This window comes from Haemaphysalis longicornis, unplaced genomic scaffold (assembly GCF_048455015.1).
Source record: "Haemaphysalis longicornis isolate Haplotype H1 unplaced genomic scaffold, Haemaphysalis longicornis Haplotype H1 scaffold_7, whole genome shotgun sequence".
Classification (NCBI taxonomy): Eukaryota; Metazoa; Arthropoda; class Arachnida; order Ixodida; family Ixodidae; genus Haemaphysalis; species Haemaphysalis longicornis.
The window spans coordinates 2,188,608-2,206,002 of NW_027526422.1; the positions used below are offsets into that span (position 1 = coordinate 2,188,608).

Here is a 17,395-nt window from a genome sequence, read left to right on the forward strand (position 1 = left end):
ATTTATAGACGATTGTCACGCCGAATTCTTGCAGGCGCAAGCTCCACCGCCCAAGATGAGAGGGGTCCTTCAGATTGGCGAGCCAACACAGCGCATGGTGGTCTGTCACAACCTTGAATGGTCTACCATAAACGTATGGGCGAAATTTTGAAATCGCCCATATAATAGCGAGCCACTCGTTTTCAGAGACTGAGTAGTTTTTCTCCCCCTTCGACAGACCACGGCTGGCATAGGCGATTACATTCTCGCAACCGCTTTGCTTTTGGACGAGGACGGCACCCAAACCTATATCACTGGCGTGCGGCTAAAACCGCTGCAGATACTGTAGCAAGGGCGAGGCCTCCGCGTGGTCGAAGAATTATTTTCACGTCGGTCGCTGGTAATGGAGTCGCCGGCGTCCGACGTTTAGGAGAGCGCTGGCCACGCTTGGGACTGGAGCCCGAGGCCGACCGTAGGGAGATTGCAGCAGACGCTGGCGCTGGGTTGGCAGCCATAAACGATGATTGTTTCTGTCTTACATCGAGCCATCCAGGAGTAGCGAGCTCGTTGGGGTCGATGTCTTCACCGTCTACCGTGTATTCCATGCGGCCGTCGCTGGTAGAAAGGTTGACGGTAGGCTCGGCCAGGGCGTCGGCAGCCATGGAGCTAGCGAGGAGGCACGAGCGCTGCGGTCGGAGGAGGCTGGCGCCGGTGGTGCACGTGCCACGGGAGCACCGGTGCAGCTGCGGCGGCAGCCGGCGGGGCGGGGGTAGGCCTAGCTGCGGCTCTCGGCGTGGTCGTCACTTCGAAGAGCAGTTTTAAGGAAACGCTTACTCCGAGGACAACGTACTTGGTACCGACGTTTCGGCCGTGATGTTAGGAAGGCGGCGATATCTGTTTCAGGGCCATCGATGCATTCTGTGAGCTGAAAAGGTCGAAGAAGCGGGAGCCCATTCAACGGCAGGCTGCGCTACCAATGATCCCAGACGACCAAGTGCGAATACACCCGGTCTCCAACTTCATCGTTGTGAGTACGCCCTCTGAGGAGCGAGCACGATCCTACGAGAAGCTTGAAACCCTCCTCCTAAATGGGAAACAGTATCCCGTGAGCACACACATTGCTGTACCGGCGAACACCGTCACCGGCCTCATCTTCAATATCCCCCCGGACGACACCCCGGCGCAAATAATGGAGAGTGTGTGCAACTATAACCCTGACCTCCAAATACTAGACGCCAAGCGTCTGAACACTTCGAACATCGCTCAAATTCTCTTCCATGGCACGCGGGTTCCTTTTTGGATCCGCTACCGCTCCGCCACCTACCGCTGCAGACCCTTTCGCCGCAAAACTGAGGCCTGCACGACATGCTGGCGGACAGGCCATCGCCAAGATGTGTGTCCGAACACCCAGACAACCCCCCAACGCTGCCCCAAGTGCGGACTTCCCAACGCCCCAAAAGACCACCCCTGCTCTCCCAAGTGCATTGTATGTGAGGGCCCACATGTCACCGGTACAGCTGAGTGCCCCCGCCGCTATCAGCCTCGACGCCAGCCTCCTACGTATGCCCAAGCCGCCGCCGGTAGACTCACTGCATCGGCTGTGACTGGCACCCCGTCTACTGGTATTCCCCCCATGCCAACCCGCCAGTCGCAGTTGATACGCCCCCCTGACGGCAACAACCAAGCGAACACGAAAACGCAAGCCTTCAATCTGCCAACCAATGTGCAACACCATCAGCAGGTGAGCACCCAGCGTTCCTCGCCCGGTGGGGCTCCGTCTCGATCCTCCTTTCCACCCCTTTCCCCAGACCCTTTGCTAGAAGAAGTAATGAAGGAGCTTCGGGCCCTCCGCGCAGAGGTCGCGACCCTGCGTCAAGAAAATGCTGCCCTTAAGCGGGAGCTCCAGCTTGCTAAGCTTCCCCCCTCTCATGCCCATAACCACCCGCCTGATGCCTCCGAGCCAGCCGGTACTCCCCCTACTCCTCAGACAGTTGATAACTCTGACTCTCCTCCCCCTAAGCGCATAGCGGTCTCTATCAATGAGTCACCATGTGCGATCGCATGTGATGAGAAATTTGCTATTCTTGAACGTTCCCTTGCTAGTCAGAGGGATGAATACTTGCACCTACATAACACCCTTCTAGCCAACCAAGCGGTGATGCAATCCACTTTGGAAACGATCAACCATAACCTTCGGCATTTCTTCGGAGCCCTGGACACCGCACAGAATGTCCCCCTTCCCTGTAACGATGGCAACGACGAATAGGCATGGCAACCCCCTTGTCGCGTGGCAGTGGAATTGCCGCGGTTTCTTCCGTAAGCGCCAAAATCTTCAACACCTAATTTCTGCTGAACCCTTACCCCCCGCTGTTATTGCCCTGCAAGAGCCTGGAAGAGAGGTCAAACTCACGGGGTATCAAGCTTTCCATAATCCTGGTAATAACTCAACGGCGGTTCTGGTACAGCGTAACATTCCCGCTGAGCACCACACATTTGCCGATATTGCGATACCACATGACTTCATCACCCTGTATCCACCAAAACGCTCTGCCTCTTGCCTTCATATACTTAACGTTTATAGTGGCCCTAAAGCGTCTAATCATACTTTTGGCACCCTTCTGATTCGGGCCACAAAAGCGGCAACTGGCCACCCCCTTCTTATACTTGGGGACTTTAACGCTCCTCACACAGCCTGGGGCTACAATCGCGTCACTAAGAAAGGCCGCTTACTTTGGGAAGCAATCAGACTCGACGTTTAACAGTAGAATCTGACCCCTCTATTCCTACCAGAATAGGCAACAGTGTACAGGCAGACACCTCTCCTGACCTCACACTTTCTTTGTGCGTTACTGACCTGAAATGGCAATGTACTCCCCACAATCTAGGAAGCGATCACTTCATTATTCAGTCGACTTTGTGCCTGCATTCTGCATTTACTCCAAAACTGCGGCAGACTCACATCACAAATTGGCCAGCCTTTCGGCTCTCATGTCAAGAACAAGCACCCCCTACCGATGATACTGCGGTTCAGGATTGGCTTAAACACCTACTCGAGATTAAGAAGGCCCACGATTCATCCTTAGACCCCGACATTCCTTCGGAAACTGTTGACCCTCACCTTCAGCATCTTTGGGCAGCGTATCAGGGCCTTCAGAAACGCTGGCGCCGTCAAAAGCACAATCGTCGTCTTCGACTGCGCATTGCTCATCTCCGCATCACTATTGACAACTATGCGGCTGAACTGGCACGTGCGCAATGGGGTCAGTTCTGCGACAGCATGCGTGGCAACCTTAGCATGCGGCGCACCTGGGCCATTCTTCGCCACATGATTGATCCTTCTCATTCGAAATCAACCAGCCGCAGTCGTCTTAACACCCTATTAAATAAATTTCCCGGCACTAGCGATCAGCTTCTCGCCCGTCTCAGGGAGCTTTACCTTGCCCAGGGCCCGCAGGAGCCCCTTTCACCATACACCGGCCAGCCCAATGAGTCAATGGATCGTCCCATTTCCACAGCTGAAGTTCGCGCAGCCCTTCTTAAAATTCGCCCAAACTCAGCGCCAGGAGAGGATGGAACAACCAACAAGCTCCTTCGAAATCTAGACGATCAGTCCATAGAGGTCCTAACAAAATATTATAACAGTCACTGGGAGTCTGGGGAGCTCCCACCCGAATGGAAGCATGCTAAAGCCTCTTTCATTCCCAAGCCGGGTAAACCGCTCGCTCTTGAACAGCTTAGGCCCATTTCCCTCACATTGTGTGCGGGTAAGGTCCTCGAGATGATCGTACATGCCCGTTTGACCCAATATCTGGAGAGTAAGCAACAGTACCCGCACACAATGTTCGGATTTCGAGCCGACCTTTCCACCCAAGACGTCTTATTGCAGCTCAAGCATGATCTTCTCCTTGCTCCCCCTACTGCCGACTCATCAGCCGTTCTAGCGCTAGACCTCCAAAAGGCCTTTGATCGGGTCTCCCACCACGCCATTCTGCGCCATTTGGCTGCTCTGTCTCCTGGAGCCCGCACCTACAACTACGTGCGGGCTTTTCTCGCTAATCGCACTGCCGTCATTCAGATTAATGATCTACGCTCCGACGTCATTCCGCTCCCCTCCATAGGCACCCCACAAGGAGCAGTTCTCTCCCCACTGCTCTTCAACATCGCTATGATAGACCTCCCTCCTCTTCTTGCTAATGCGCCCTCGCTTCGCAACAGTTTGTATGCCGACGACGTCACGCTGTGGGTTCCAGGCGGCAGTGACGCACACATTGAAACCACCCTCCAGCAGGGGGCAGATTGTGTTGCTGCCTATGCTCGTGATGTCGGTTTGACTTGTTCGCCCGAGAAGGCAGAGGTGCTGCTTCTCTTGCCCAACAGTCCCAAACGCGCCCGCGCAGCTCCGAACATTACGATCCGGCTGGATGATCACCCCGTTGCCCGAGTGCCCTGCCTTAAAATCCTAGGCCTCAATATCCAACAGAACCGCGCCAATACCACATTCCTCGCCAACCTAACATCCCAAGCCAATCAGACTATCAACCTCCTCCGCCGCATCACCACCCGCCACGAAGGGCTCAAAGAGGCAGAGCGATTGCGGCTGATACAGGCTTTTGTAATAAGTCGCATTACTTACTCTCTTCCTTATCTAGCACCGTCCTCTACGGAACTCAAAAAGGTGGATTGCCTCATTCGAAAAGTGTACAAGACGGCGCTCAGGATTCCGCAGAGCACTGCCACCGCTCGTGTAGAATCGCTTGGTGTCTACAACACCGCATCTGAGCTCCTCGAAGCTCATCTTGTGAGCCAGTACGCCCGCCTTGCAACAACCTCAACAGGTCAATCTCTCCTCCGGCGACTTGCAATCAACTTACCTTTCGCTACAGAATCCTCTTTTGCCATTCCTAGCACTATCCATGACCTATTCATCGTTCGGCCCATTCCCCGTAACATGCACCCGACGCACAATCGAGCCCGCAGGGAGCAGCGTGCGCGGGCCCTTACGAAGCGATACCCAGTGCATCCGGCTACTGTTTATGTTGACGCGGCTAGCTACAGGCACCATGGCGCCTACGCGGTCGCAATCATCAACGCTCCCAACAGTCCCCCTCTTACCACCCTCACCCTTCGCACGTCTTCCCCCGCGACTGCGGAAGAGGCGTCTATTGCTCTTGCATTAACACTGCGGCCTTCCCCTGCGATCATAATCTCCGATCATAATCTTCAAAATCCCCCTGACTCCCCTACCGAGCTGGTATGGACCCCAGCCCACACGGGCGTGGCAGGGAACGAGGCAGCACACAGAGCCGCTCGAGAGCTCACCTTCCGAGCGGGTCCTAGCCTTGAACCCTTCCATGGAGCCCTGTCAGCTCGAGATCGGCTCCTTTCCTTTCATGAGATTACGTCTCATTACCGCCTCTCCCGCCGTCTACTGCCCCCTGCACACCCGGCACTCTCTCACACCGAAGAACGCCTATGGCGCTTAGTGCAAACGTACACCCTTCCTTGCCTGTCCCGCCTGCACCGCTTGTACCCCGGTCTGTACCCTTCACCCCACTGCCCCGCTTGTGGGGTGGTCCAAACCATGGATCACCTCCTCTGGAAATGTCCCCACAACCCATTCCCCCCATATCGAGACGGTGAGCACTGGGCGAGGGCGTTGGGCAGCTCGGATTCGGCGGTGCAAGATGCCATCGTCGCCCGGGCTGCCAAAGTCACCGGGGACCTTCCTCCCTCGGTCACCACCCCTCCCCAGAATTAGCCCTTGCGGCAATAAAAGTTTTGTCTCTCTCTCTCTCACTGGCGTGCGTGTGCATTTCCGTTTCGGCGTTCTCGTCGAAATGAACGAGCACGGGCGGGTTTTGCAGGCGTTTTTGCAGCTCACAGAATGCTTTTTCCTAGGCGTTTTCCCAGCTGAAAGGGGTGCTATCTTTCGTCAAGTGCGTGAGTGGCTCTGCAATGCGTGCGAAGGTTCGGACGAAGCGCCGGTAGTGTGCGCACAGTCCGAGAAATCTTCGCACGCCCTTTTTGTCTTTCGGTCTTGGGAAATTCGCTATTGCTGAAGTTTTTGCCGTGTCAGGCAGCACTCCTGCGGCGTTGAAGACGTGGCCTAAAAACTTGAGTTCCTCGTACGCGAAGCGGCACTTTTCAGGTTTCATCGTTAACCCCGACTTAGGTATGGCCTCGAGTACAGACTCCAACATGCAAGGTGTTCGTCGAATGTCCGGGCGAACACAACAACGTCGTCGAGGTATATGACGCAGGTATGCCACTTCAGGCCAGCTAGCACAGTGTCCATGACTCTTTGAAACGTCGCTGGCGCCGTGCACAGCCGAAAAGGCATCACATTGAACTCGTATAGGCCGTCCGGGGTTATGAATGCAGTTTTCTCTCGGTCTGTCTCGTCCACTTCAATTTGCCAGTAGCCGGTCTTCAGATCCATCGATGACAAGTACTTCGCGTGGCAGAGGTGGTCGATGGTGTCGTCGATTCGTGGCAGGGGGTACACGTCCTTTTTGGTGATTTTGTTAAGTCGCCGGTAGTCCACGCAGAACTTTAGTGTTCCGTCTTTTTTCTTAACGAGTACGACCGGCGCAGCCCAGGGTCTTTTCGATGGCTGTATGATGTCGTCGCTGAGCATGTCGTCGACTTGAGTCCGGATGGCTTCCCGCTCGTGTGAAGAGACGCGGTACGGTGACTGTCGGGTAGGTCGGGCTCCATCTTCGGATATTATTCGGTGCTTCGCTAAAGGTGTCTGACGTAGTTTTGAGTTCGACGAAAAACACTCCCTGTAGCGACGCAGCAACGCCAGTAATTTGTTCCGTTCTGCTTGGGGTAACGCCGGATTCATGTCGAAGGAATTCGGAAGTATGAAGGTATCATCGGGTGCGCGTTCAAAGTCAGAAACCGCGGTCACGTCACTTGCTTATTGCGTTTCTTCGAGGATACGCAATTGCAGCGCCCTTGTTTAAATGCTGATACTCCTCGGTGAAATTATTGACAAAAACGTGGGATTGGCGTTGTTTAAAGCGCGTGATGCCTCTTGCGACGGAGACACCGCGGTGAAGAAACAAACTTTGCTCACTGTCTACGATAGCGTCGACGTCAGGAACAGCACTCACAGTAGACGGTGATCATCAAGCTTGCGCGGGGTGACAGGATGACATGATCATCGGCGATCCTTAAGCGCGTTCACACTAGGCCGACACGACGGCGACGCCGACGAGTCGCCAAACCATCAGCCAACTGCCGAGTTGCCAGACCGCGTTGTCACACTACGCCGACGGCGACACAAACACGTCGGCCGATGAAAACCCGCCGTAGTGTGACTGACTCGCCGACCGAAGACGCCAACAAAACCGGTCGCCCGACCGGTCGCCGGACGCGTCGTCGGGAATCGACCGAGAAGCGAAAACTGCTCCCCGAAAACTGCTCCCCGACAGCCCATACAACTCAACATTAGCGCTGATGCAATCCGTATTTTGGCTTTCGACGCTTCGGCTGTGCTCTTCGGCGACGCCGCTACTCCGGAGCTGCAAACTGCAAATGCGTGTGCGATCGGCTCGCCTGTAGAAAATGTAAGGTCAGTTTCGTGCAGAAGAAGAGTTACGTAGGGTAATTTGGGTAATAAGGGATCAATATCGGCCCAGGTTTTTCACGTGAAGCGTAAAACCAAAGTACGGCAAGCACTATCCCCGCAGTGGGAAATCGCAGTCGCAGCCGCGCACACACATTTTTGCGAGCGCTTTCGCGAAGCAGCGTAGGTAGTTGATGGCGATAAGCTAGTGTGGGGGCTTCTGGGAACCCTGCTGTGCAAGCGTTATTTAAAAAAATTCAGTTTATCAGCCAGGAATTCTGTAAACCAGTTAATAAACACCGACGTATGACATGGAAGGATGGGCCTCCATCTATTACCCAGGCTATTTCCCATTGACGCAGTATTTGGGCGGTGGCGCAGTGCTCTCGCGCGTCACGCCCGTGTGCTCAAAGTTGCTGGTTCAATTCCCGGCGGGGTCAGTTTTTTTGTTTTTTTGTGAGCGCTTTTTTAAGGGGCATGGTTTGCGTATCCAATTAGTGAATCGCGTGATTTTGAGAAGCAACTACTTTTTCAATGGAAAATTTCCTTCGAAACAGCGAGTGGCGTCTTGAGCCACAGCAATTACTTTCCCTTTTCTTAATCGCATCGCGTTTCTCGAAAATGCGGTACCATGGTGCAAAGTGAGGCCTTCTCCATTAGAGGAGGTTAAATTTCTGCTGACGTTAGCACTAATTTATATGCATATTTTACGTGCTACAGAAGTCTTTTCGGCGGGGGTTAACATCCATATTATTACTGGCGCGGCATCAGCGCATAGCTCTTTTTTCTTTGTCCGCAAGAAGTTGAGGGGTACATACAGTACAAGCAGCGCACACGCCAGTACGCACGAATGGCTTCAGTCGTGCTGCGGCGACACGATACTCCAAGTTTGACTAGAGAAAGAAAGATCCCGGGCGGAGAGGCGAGGCGGCGGAGTCGGCCGTCGCGGGGCCGTCGGTGTGGGACGTCGCGCGGCCGTCGGTGTGGTGTGACAAGCGCGTCGGCCGACATCGCGCAGACACTGAACCGACGCCTCGCCGATTTCTCGCCGACGCCGACGGTTGGGCAACGGTCGGCGTCGGCGCGGTGTGACATGGCCGCCGACAGCTCGCCGACACGGGGTTGGCCGACCAAATCGGCCGATGGTCGGGCTAGTGTGACCGCGCCTTTACCCTTTGATGCCTAGTGTTGCTCAGGAGCAATAACTCAAACAGTGTTTTTTTTTTCTCGCACTTTATGGTTTTTTTTACCTTTAACACGATCTATTGACAGACAAAGAATCCCGGATCTTCAAAAATATAAAGAAGACAGAGCAGCACGTTCTTTCATGTGCTAAAATATGTTTACGCGTGCCAGCAGGCATCGAGTCTAGGTGGCTGAATGGGCTAGCGACAGGCAAGCGAAATTGTGCAATTACGTTGTTATTACAAATGGTAGCAACACAAACTTTACGTTATTCTCTTCACTTCGACCATAAATCATGCTCATCAAGGTAGCTTTCTTGTTCAAGTGATGTATGGGTAGCGAGTGCCCAGCGTTTCCCAATGTCTAGTGTGTCCTAGCTTCTGGATCATAAAAAACTTGTCACACGCTTAGGCAAAATTATAAAGTTTCGGGTATCAAAGGGTTAAAGCAGCATGGTGTTCGGGGTTCGATTCCGGCGTCATGAAGTGATCGGAGGAAAAAGTTATAGACTTGGTCTGTAGATCAATTATTGCACCGTTGTCCGTCAAAAAGTCCATTCCAAGAATTACGTCGCGGGAGCAGTTAGGCAAAATATTGCCGGTGGGTATGTTGTACCGTCTATGGTGACGCGCGATGTGCACGTTCCACTTGGCGTCACGAGGTGGCCTCCTGCTGTGCGTATGTGCGGACCGTCCCATCTAGTCATAACTTTTTTCAGCTTAGACGCGAATGGTCCGCTCATTACTGAGTAGTCGGCTCCCGTGTCTATGAGAGCGACTACATCAAAGCCGTCGATGGACACCTTGACGTCGGATGCCGACTTCCTCGAGTTCCGGGTGCGTCGGGGCGTCGCATCTCGGCTTGTGCGTGTTGACGGTCGGGCACTGTGCGTCGTCGTTGTCGTCGTCTTCGCATCGGCAGTCTCGGCCATGTCGGGTACGCGTCGCGCCGTGTAGCTGTCGTCGTGTTCGGGAGTCTCGTCAGGGTCAGGTCGGCTCGTCTGGATGAGGGCATGTCGTGAATCACTGTCTTCGGCGCGTCCTCGCGTCGTTGGAGGGTTTCCGGTTTTTCGCCGTAGAGCAACTTCACCTCCAGAAGTTGCTGCTTTTAGTTTCCCCCGGATGGGCTGGGGGACCTTCCACGGGCGAAGTCAACATTGCTACGGCGGTTCGGCGATTGTTATGGGTAGGACGACGGCGAACGGCTGAAACGGGCTGGATCACGGCTGGTGTTGGACAGGTACTCTTCGATCTCCGATGGGCGCTGGCCAGTTCGGGGGCGGGGTGCGTCGACGGAGAACCCTCGCAAACCGAGCCTCCTGTAGGGGCAGCGACGGTAGATGTGGTCGGCCTCTCTGTAGTGGTAGCGCAGCGGGCGATTTTCGGCGGTTCGCCATACGTCCGTCTTCCTCGGGGTCTGGTTTTGGGCTGCAGGGGGCCGGGCGGTAGGACGATGGATAGGATTTTTGACGACGGATAGGAGCAGGGCGGGGTCGACGAATAGCCGCGAAGTAGGTCATAGCTTGTGGCTCGCGTGGTACTTCGGATGGCGTAGAAGTCCCCAAAGCGAGCTGACTTTTTCCCTGATCACGTCGCTCATACAGGTGACTTGGGGTTGCGGTGCTGTTGGCAAGGGTTTCCGCAGTTCTTCCCTGACGACAGCGCGGATTGGCTCACGTAGTGTGTCAGAGCTAATAGCCCCGGTATCGATCGTGTCCGCAACTAGCGCATTGAGGGGACAGTCTTACTGCCTCGTACGAATTTCTAAGGTCTTCTCCATGGCGGCCGCTTCAGACGCGAATTCGGCAACCGTTTTAGGGGGGTTGTGGACAAGGCAAGCAAAAAGTTCTTGCTTTACTCCTCGCATCAGAAACCTCAGTTTCTTTTCTTCCGTCATTTCCGGATCCGCGCGACGAAATAGTCGCTTCATTTCCTCAACAAAGATTACGACTCCTTTGTTGGGGTGTTGCGTTCGAGTTTCCAGCAAAAGCGCAGCTCGTTCTTTTCTCACCACGGTAGTGAAGGTTTTAAGGAATTCGCGTTTGAATTGCGTCCAGTTGGTCAAGGTGCTCTCGTGGTTCTCGAACCAAGTTCGAGCTGCATCCTCCAAGTAAAAGAAAACATGCCGGAAGGCTTCTTCATCGTCCCACCTGTTGAAGGTGCGGACGTGCTCCAGCTTCTCCAACCATTCCTCCGGGTCTTCAGCGGGGGCTCCTCGGAATGTTGGCGGTTCCCTGGGCTGCTGCAGCAGGATTTGCGACGTTTTTTCTCGCACCGTGGTGGTGCTTGCAGCGGTCGTTGTCTTGGGTCTTTCTGGCAGGAGGCCGAACTCGGGCGGAAATTTAAACCTTGTAGTCGGCTGCTGGCTCTACTTGGACTGGCCTGGCGGCTCCCAGATCTCGTATGGAGCATAAAGGGTGCGTACAGCACCTCCACCAGATGTCACGAAGCCAAAGACGATGCAGTTGTCTTCAAGGGAAAGACGTTTATTGGAGCGAACTTGTGCTCCCCTAACAACTCAAAGAATACACAGGCGGCGAAGCTGCAGTCAACAAAGTGACGTGCGGTAACGAACGTCGGCGATAATAATCTTGCGGCGTCTGCTCTACAGGCTTTTTATCTTTCGGCGCCCGTGGTTCTCGAAGCGTCGATTCACATCCAGAACATTGTAGGTCAAGGAAGATTATTCTACACTAGTGACGTTAGGGCGAAACAGTCTCCTTATCTGAATTAGATAGCCCGTGCGGCATAAAAATAAAGAATGGAACACGCACTTCGCATGGGACACAGATAAAAGAGCCGAGCGCGGCCGGGCATTAAAAACAAACAATAAATAAACAAACCCATACATGGTTCGCGGCAATATCGAGAAGGCTCACCCAACGATAACGTCGGGTGCCAAGCATGTTTCACAGAACCGAAAGCGAAACTGGTTTGAATTCTATTCTCGGACATCATCCAATTACGTAGCAGCTTGTGTTCATGATGTCACTTCTTTATTTGGTGCGGCTGTGGCAAACCGCGCATGGTCGTTCTTCTTCTTCCAGGCTCAGTTATAAAATAAATACCACCTTATCGCCCGGATAAACGATGGAAAGGGTGATTATTCGAGCCAGGAGCGCGACAGTGTCCCTTCAAGAGGCTCTTCTGATAAAACACGAGATTTTCGCCGAGGTCAGTATTTTCAAGCGTGCGCAACATCTGTCGTACCCAACGAGTGTCCCGCTAAATGGCGCTACTCTTCCACACTTGGGGCGGTTCATTTTTTTCTTAATGGAAAGATACATGGTCTAACGCAAAAGTGTTTATGCTGCGGTACAGCAAAATCTCACCTACGTCATATCCGTCACGAAAATTACATCGCCAGAAAAAGATCAATTGACGCGGCGGCGCTAGGATTCGAGCTCATCATCACTCTGGCCGCTACGGGAGGTGCCCTGCAGCCAACTGGGATACGAACTCAAGCCTCCATAGCTCTAGGAAAGCGCCTTATATACAGCTTCCTTATAACATTCCCCATTTAGATGGTGCTGCCGTCTGGGAGAGGTGAAGCGAAGTAGTCCGCCAAGACGCTAATGAGCTCCGATAGTTGGCGCCTCGATAGGGCAGCGTTAGCAGCGTAAGCTGGGGTGTTTATCCGCCGCTGATGCTGCGGGTGTGATGGCCCCGTGCACGGTGGAGGAATGACGTGTGCCTCCACGGCCCCGTGTAAGAAAACTTGCACTAAAGCAGAAAGGCAACGGTTCCGACTGGCGGATGTCGCTCTCCTGAGACTGCTTTGGTGCGACGAGAGACGACAGCGGGAACCGGTTCACGCATTCGCGGTCCAAGCTACGAACTCTGCCTCTGGCGTTCCAGAAGCTGAGCTCGTCGCAACGCAAGCGTCTGCCGTTCACGCCACGTAGCAGGACCGAAGTGGTCGCACCTTTGCCGAGGTGACCTGCCAGCAGGACGTCGCTTGCCAAGCACACCCGCAGGACTGCTGCCGACCCGCAAATCATCAAGCGGACCGTGAATTCACCAAATGACTCGCTCACAACACTTTGGTTTCGTTCGCGCGGTTTGCGAGTGCCTCGGGTTTAAATCGGATTTGCGCAATGCTCCGGCGCGTGTAATCCAGTGTCCAATGTTCATGCGTCTAACGGTGCCATGCCGACGAAATCTGAATACCGATGTGCGAGTTAATTAATATTGATGCACGATAAACATTCAACTGCTCTTGTGAAGGCACATTTCACTTTCGTGTTTTACCGATTCCTGTGAAAGAAGGATCATCCACCTTTTTCGATCAGCGAATTCTCAGCAATTCAGGCATCTTTCGGCCCCGAATCAACGGCAAAATGGCTACGGGAAGGTCAGACTGTCGTTTGAAACCAGCTTGCTTGTTGTCTTTAGGGTCCCTGTAACGTGCATCGAAACCTCGACGCGCGTTTTTTTTTTTTATTTTTTTTTCGCTTTTCGCCTCTATCTGAAAAGCAGCAAGCGTGGCCTGGATCTAACCTGCGTTAGGCTCAGCAGCACAATGCCATAGCCACTGAGCCACTGCGGCGGTTACATATCTAATACGAGTGCTTACTAATGAGTAGTCTGCGTTCTAAACTTTACGTGGGGGTGACAGGAAAGATTCGGAGCAGCGATCATGCTAGTATGGTTAGGTGAAAAATACGGCTGAGTCTGAGAATGGAAAGCGGAAACTAGCGCAAGGTAGGGAAATCAAACGTGGAGTCAGTTCGAGCCAGAACACAGGAGTTGAAAATAACCCTTCAGAACAGATTCGTGCTTTTAACCGGCGAGAACAGGGGCAGTGCGTAGGTTCTAAGCAACAGCAACGCAGCAGCGGCGATCCCACAGTCGGCAGCTGGGGGAGAAGCAGCACGCAGAGAACAAACTAACTGAGAAAACGAAGGAACTATCTGCGAAACGTAAGAATACGGTAGATCAAATTGAATCGGCGGAGGTGTCGAAATTGATTAACAGAAGCAAAACAAACGACATTCGTGCGTACAACGTGGCAGCCATCGACGAAACGCTGGAGTAACGAGGAAGCATAAAAATGGCCGCGTATCGGCTCCTTTCGTCGCAAATGTCGACGAAAGACGATAGTCGACTGGCACCCCGGCCAATTTAACGTCTCCCTTCTTTTTCCGCTCACCTCTCATGCTGTTCCCCTCCCGTCTCGTTCCTCCCAAAATAACCCGCTAGAGGTTTGATCAAGTCAATTTAAATTTACCGCGTTGCACTGCTCCAAGTCGGGTGCCTCGATGCTAGCGCTGCTGTACGGCGGAAACGCGCGCTAATCGAGGCACCCTGCTACAACGTTTATAGGACCACGTTTCCCTACTCCACGAGCGTTCCAAGCGGAACGTGGAAGCTGTCTAGTGGAGCCTTTCGTTGCTGTTGCCGTTTGATTTCTTAAATTCCGACAGGCGCTATAGTAGAGCGGGCAATAGCAGGCGACGGTTTCCTGCAGTTGATGTAGTATTCCATTTGTTATCGGAAATACCAAGCATCCGTAACTTTTTAAATAAAAAAGCACTGCAAATATCACTCATGCATTGGTTTTCTGTCGTATACTTGCGTAATGTCCTGTTCTTGTTCAACAATGTTGACAAGTATGAACACAGACACCGGACTTAGACGTTTAGATTTGGCTGTGGGTATATAAGGCTTTTGAGCAGTTTATGCATAGAGAAATGAATGCTAGTGCTTTCTGTTTCACTTTGGCCGGGTGGCTGAATCGAGGATGCCAAAAACATGCAGTGGCAAAAAGCTTCGCGAATTCTTCCTACAAAAGACATTATTTCGGTGGGGAGTGACACAGAACTGTTCCTGTCCCAACTGCGGTCAAACAGTATCCACGGCACACACTTTCTCAAGCTGCACTGTAGCGCGTTGCTTTTGGCGCATCATACATCATGCCGGTCCAAGTTAGGGGCTTGCACGGTATCAACTGAGAGAACAGTGCCCTGGCACTCCCCTAGGCAAACTAATCGTAGCAATAGGCGATTTGGTACTATGGCGTAATTGCTGCAGGGCCGTTGCACAGAATCACAGGCTACGTATGCAGTGGCACTTGCTTTCCTTTTTCAGACAACACCTCGTGACCTTTATCGAAGGCGAGTTGGCCCTGTTAGGTGAGGAAGAGTTTCTGCGACATTGGTATACGCGGGTTTTAGAGGTGTCTTGCAAAAGGGTTATTATTCATGCCAGCTTTCCAGACCTGTGACCTTGGAGATTTTCGTTGTTAAAATTGATTTTGGTGTTAGAATTGGGTGTTATTGCGCTACAGCACTCGTTGTGACATTAACACCAATTTTGTTCCGTAAATTGCTGCATTCTTGAAGCGAATGTTTTTGTATACTTGTTTCCATCGCATGTTAATCTTCTGTCTACAATCAACTTGAAACTTGTTGTGTGTTTCTGTAAGTGTCTATAACTGGCAGCCTTCGGGATCTGTTAGTTTTGTAGCAACAGGCGCTGCACATGTATAATTGTTTCAGGTTGTTAATCATTGATACCAGGTTTTTTTTGTGATAAAGTTGTCATTTAAAGACAGACAGACAGACAGACAGACAGACAGACAGACAGACAGACAGACAGACAGACAGACAGACAGACAGACCAAAATTTCTGTGTTTAAGTAGCCCAAGAAAGTCTATTGTCTTTAAAAAAACTAAGGAGAATCTAGCTCTTAAGAAAGACGTAATGTATGCCCTCAAAGACGAACGGGGTAGCATTACGCACTATATAACGAGATAATAAAACTACCGGACCGATTCTTCAGCAGGGTATACGCCAGCGACGTTAAACCAGGGTACAGTGGCGGTCCCAAGGGGGGGGGGGGGGCGAAGGGGGTGGTCGCCCTCCCCCCCCAAAGAGGTCCCCAGTTTCTTATTTTTAGTTTTTTTAAGCATTCCACTTGCGCGAAGTTAAATCCCACCGGGTTGCACCACATACGCGCACACGCCTTCATGGTTATCACCACCTCCACAGAATTGGCGCAAGGAGGGGAGCGATTCTTTATTCGCCTCGCCCCCCCCCCCCCTCAAAAAAAAAAAAAAAAAAAATCTCTGTGACCGCTGCTGCCAGGGTAACTACTGAGCCTACAAGCTTAGCTTGCCATTTCCCGCCAAGAACTAAAAAGAAACTAGAAAAGGCTGGCAAGGGCATAAAAAGGGGAAAGCTGCGGGTTATAACCGTAGGCCTTTTAGAGGAAGGAAGATGTATTGTACTAGAAAAACTAGCTAGACTATAGTCAGAATACTTAAGAACGAACATGCGCATGTGCAGTGGCGTACCGTGTCGCTAGCGGGGTGTACGCTACCCGCTACGCTGAAACATTCTATTGAGCCGCGTACGTGCCAGTTGACGTGCGTGTTCGTGGCGAGTGATACTTGGTGCACATATGTGCTCCGTGGGTGGGGCGGCGGTATTTGAGAGCAGTGTGTCTAGCCGCAGGGTAAGGTGTTGCGGCCCCGGAGAAGGTGACGAGTAGTGTGGGCGGGGTGAGTTGTACGCACATGTCACGAAGGGCATCGGCGGGCGGGCATATCCGCCAGCGTTCGGTTCAGCCTCTCCGTGAGCCCGTAGGCTTGCTGGGGATGTGTAGCTGCAGTTGCCTTGAGCGGGAACGGCCGGTGTCACCGACAGCGCGGGACAGGAGACAAAGGAAACAAGGGGAGTGACGTATGAGATACGAAGAACGACGTCATGCGAGGGAGTCCCGGGTTCGACTTCAGCCCGAGACGGGCGTCGTGGGCCGCAGGACGTGGAGGGAGGGAGGCACCTGGATGATGTTGACGGAGGAGTTCTTGTCGTCGGGGCCGACCCACTGCTCGACGACGACGCCCTGGTCGAAGCGTCCGCGCAGGTCCCCCAGCACGCGCTCCATGCCCCACGGGGGCGCCGTCCAGTTGGGCTCCGTCACGGGCCACCCGCCCAGCGAGCGCAGCACCACGCGCAGCGGCTGGTCGCCGATCTCCTCGATCACGCCTGCGACGAGGGCGCGCATGCGGGCAGGCTCATCGGCCAGTCTCGTCATCAGCATCGCCAAAGCTGCCCAAGCAAAATGTTGGGATGTCTCTTGCTCGACACGCACAACACATCCTCAACTTCTCCCCGCACCGGGTAAGCAGGCACACAGGCACGGGACAAGGACAGCGAGCAGGCACTCGCATAGTCTTACAGAGTTCCTGCTCCCGCCTTTGTAGCCAGCCTGAGGGAACCATTTGCTAGAATGGATGGGCGCGTTGCATGAGTGGAGTATTTTAGCGCTAATTTAGATAATGGCTTGCCCAACGGACCAGTATGCGAGCGTACAAAATCGAAGAGGGAAGCGCATCTAGTATTTTTTATGTTAATGTCATATGTCATGGCCTTAATGAATAAATTATTTACAACCGATGCCCCACCCTTCCAAAGCACTACTAGAAAATAAATTTGTTCGCTATTACACCACCCATTTCTCTACTCAGAATGGGCGTAAATCTACAAGTAAGGGTGTTAGCACTTTAATCGAAGGGGTGTAACTACTTCAAGGAGCTTACACCCATTGCTAAGCTCGTTACTTTCATCACAAGACCTTAATCCGACGCTTCAAATTAAGAGCTGCAGAAAAACTCAGAGTCTACGTCACTAATTCACCTTATATTGCTTACCC

The 17,395-nt window shown here is 52.9% G+C and overlaps 1 protein-coding gene across 1 annotated transcript in view; it reads right to left on the reverse strand.

Moving 5' to 3' along the window:
- The window catches only part of LOC144144302 (neprilysin-1-like), a 205,113-nt gene that overhangs the window by 108,443 nt on the left and 79,275 nt on the right, over positions 1–17,395 (reverse strand). Inside the window, exon 7 of the mRNA XM_077675682.1 lies at positions 16,523–16,728. Within this exon, the coding sequence (XP_077531808.1) occupies positions 16,523–16,728 (206 nt within the window). The remainder of the gene's footprint in view (positions 1–16,522; positions 16,729–17,395) is intronic.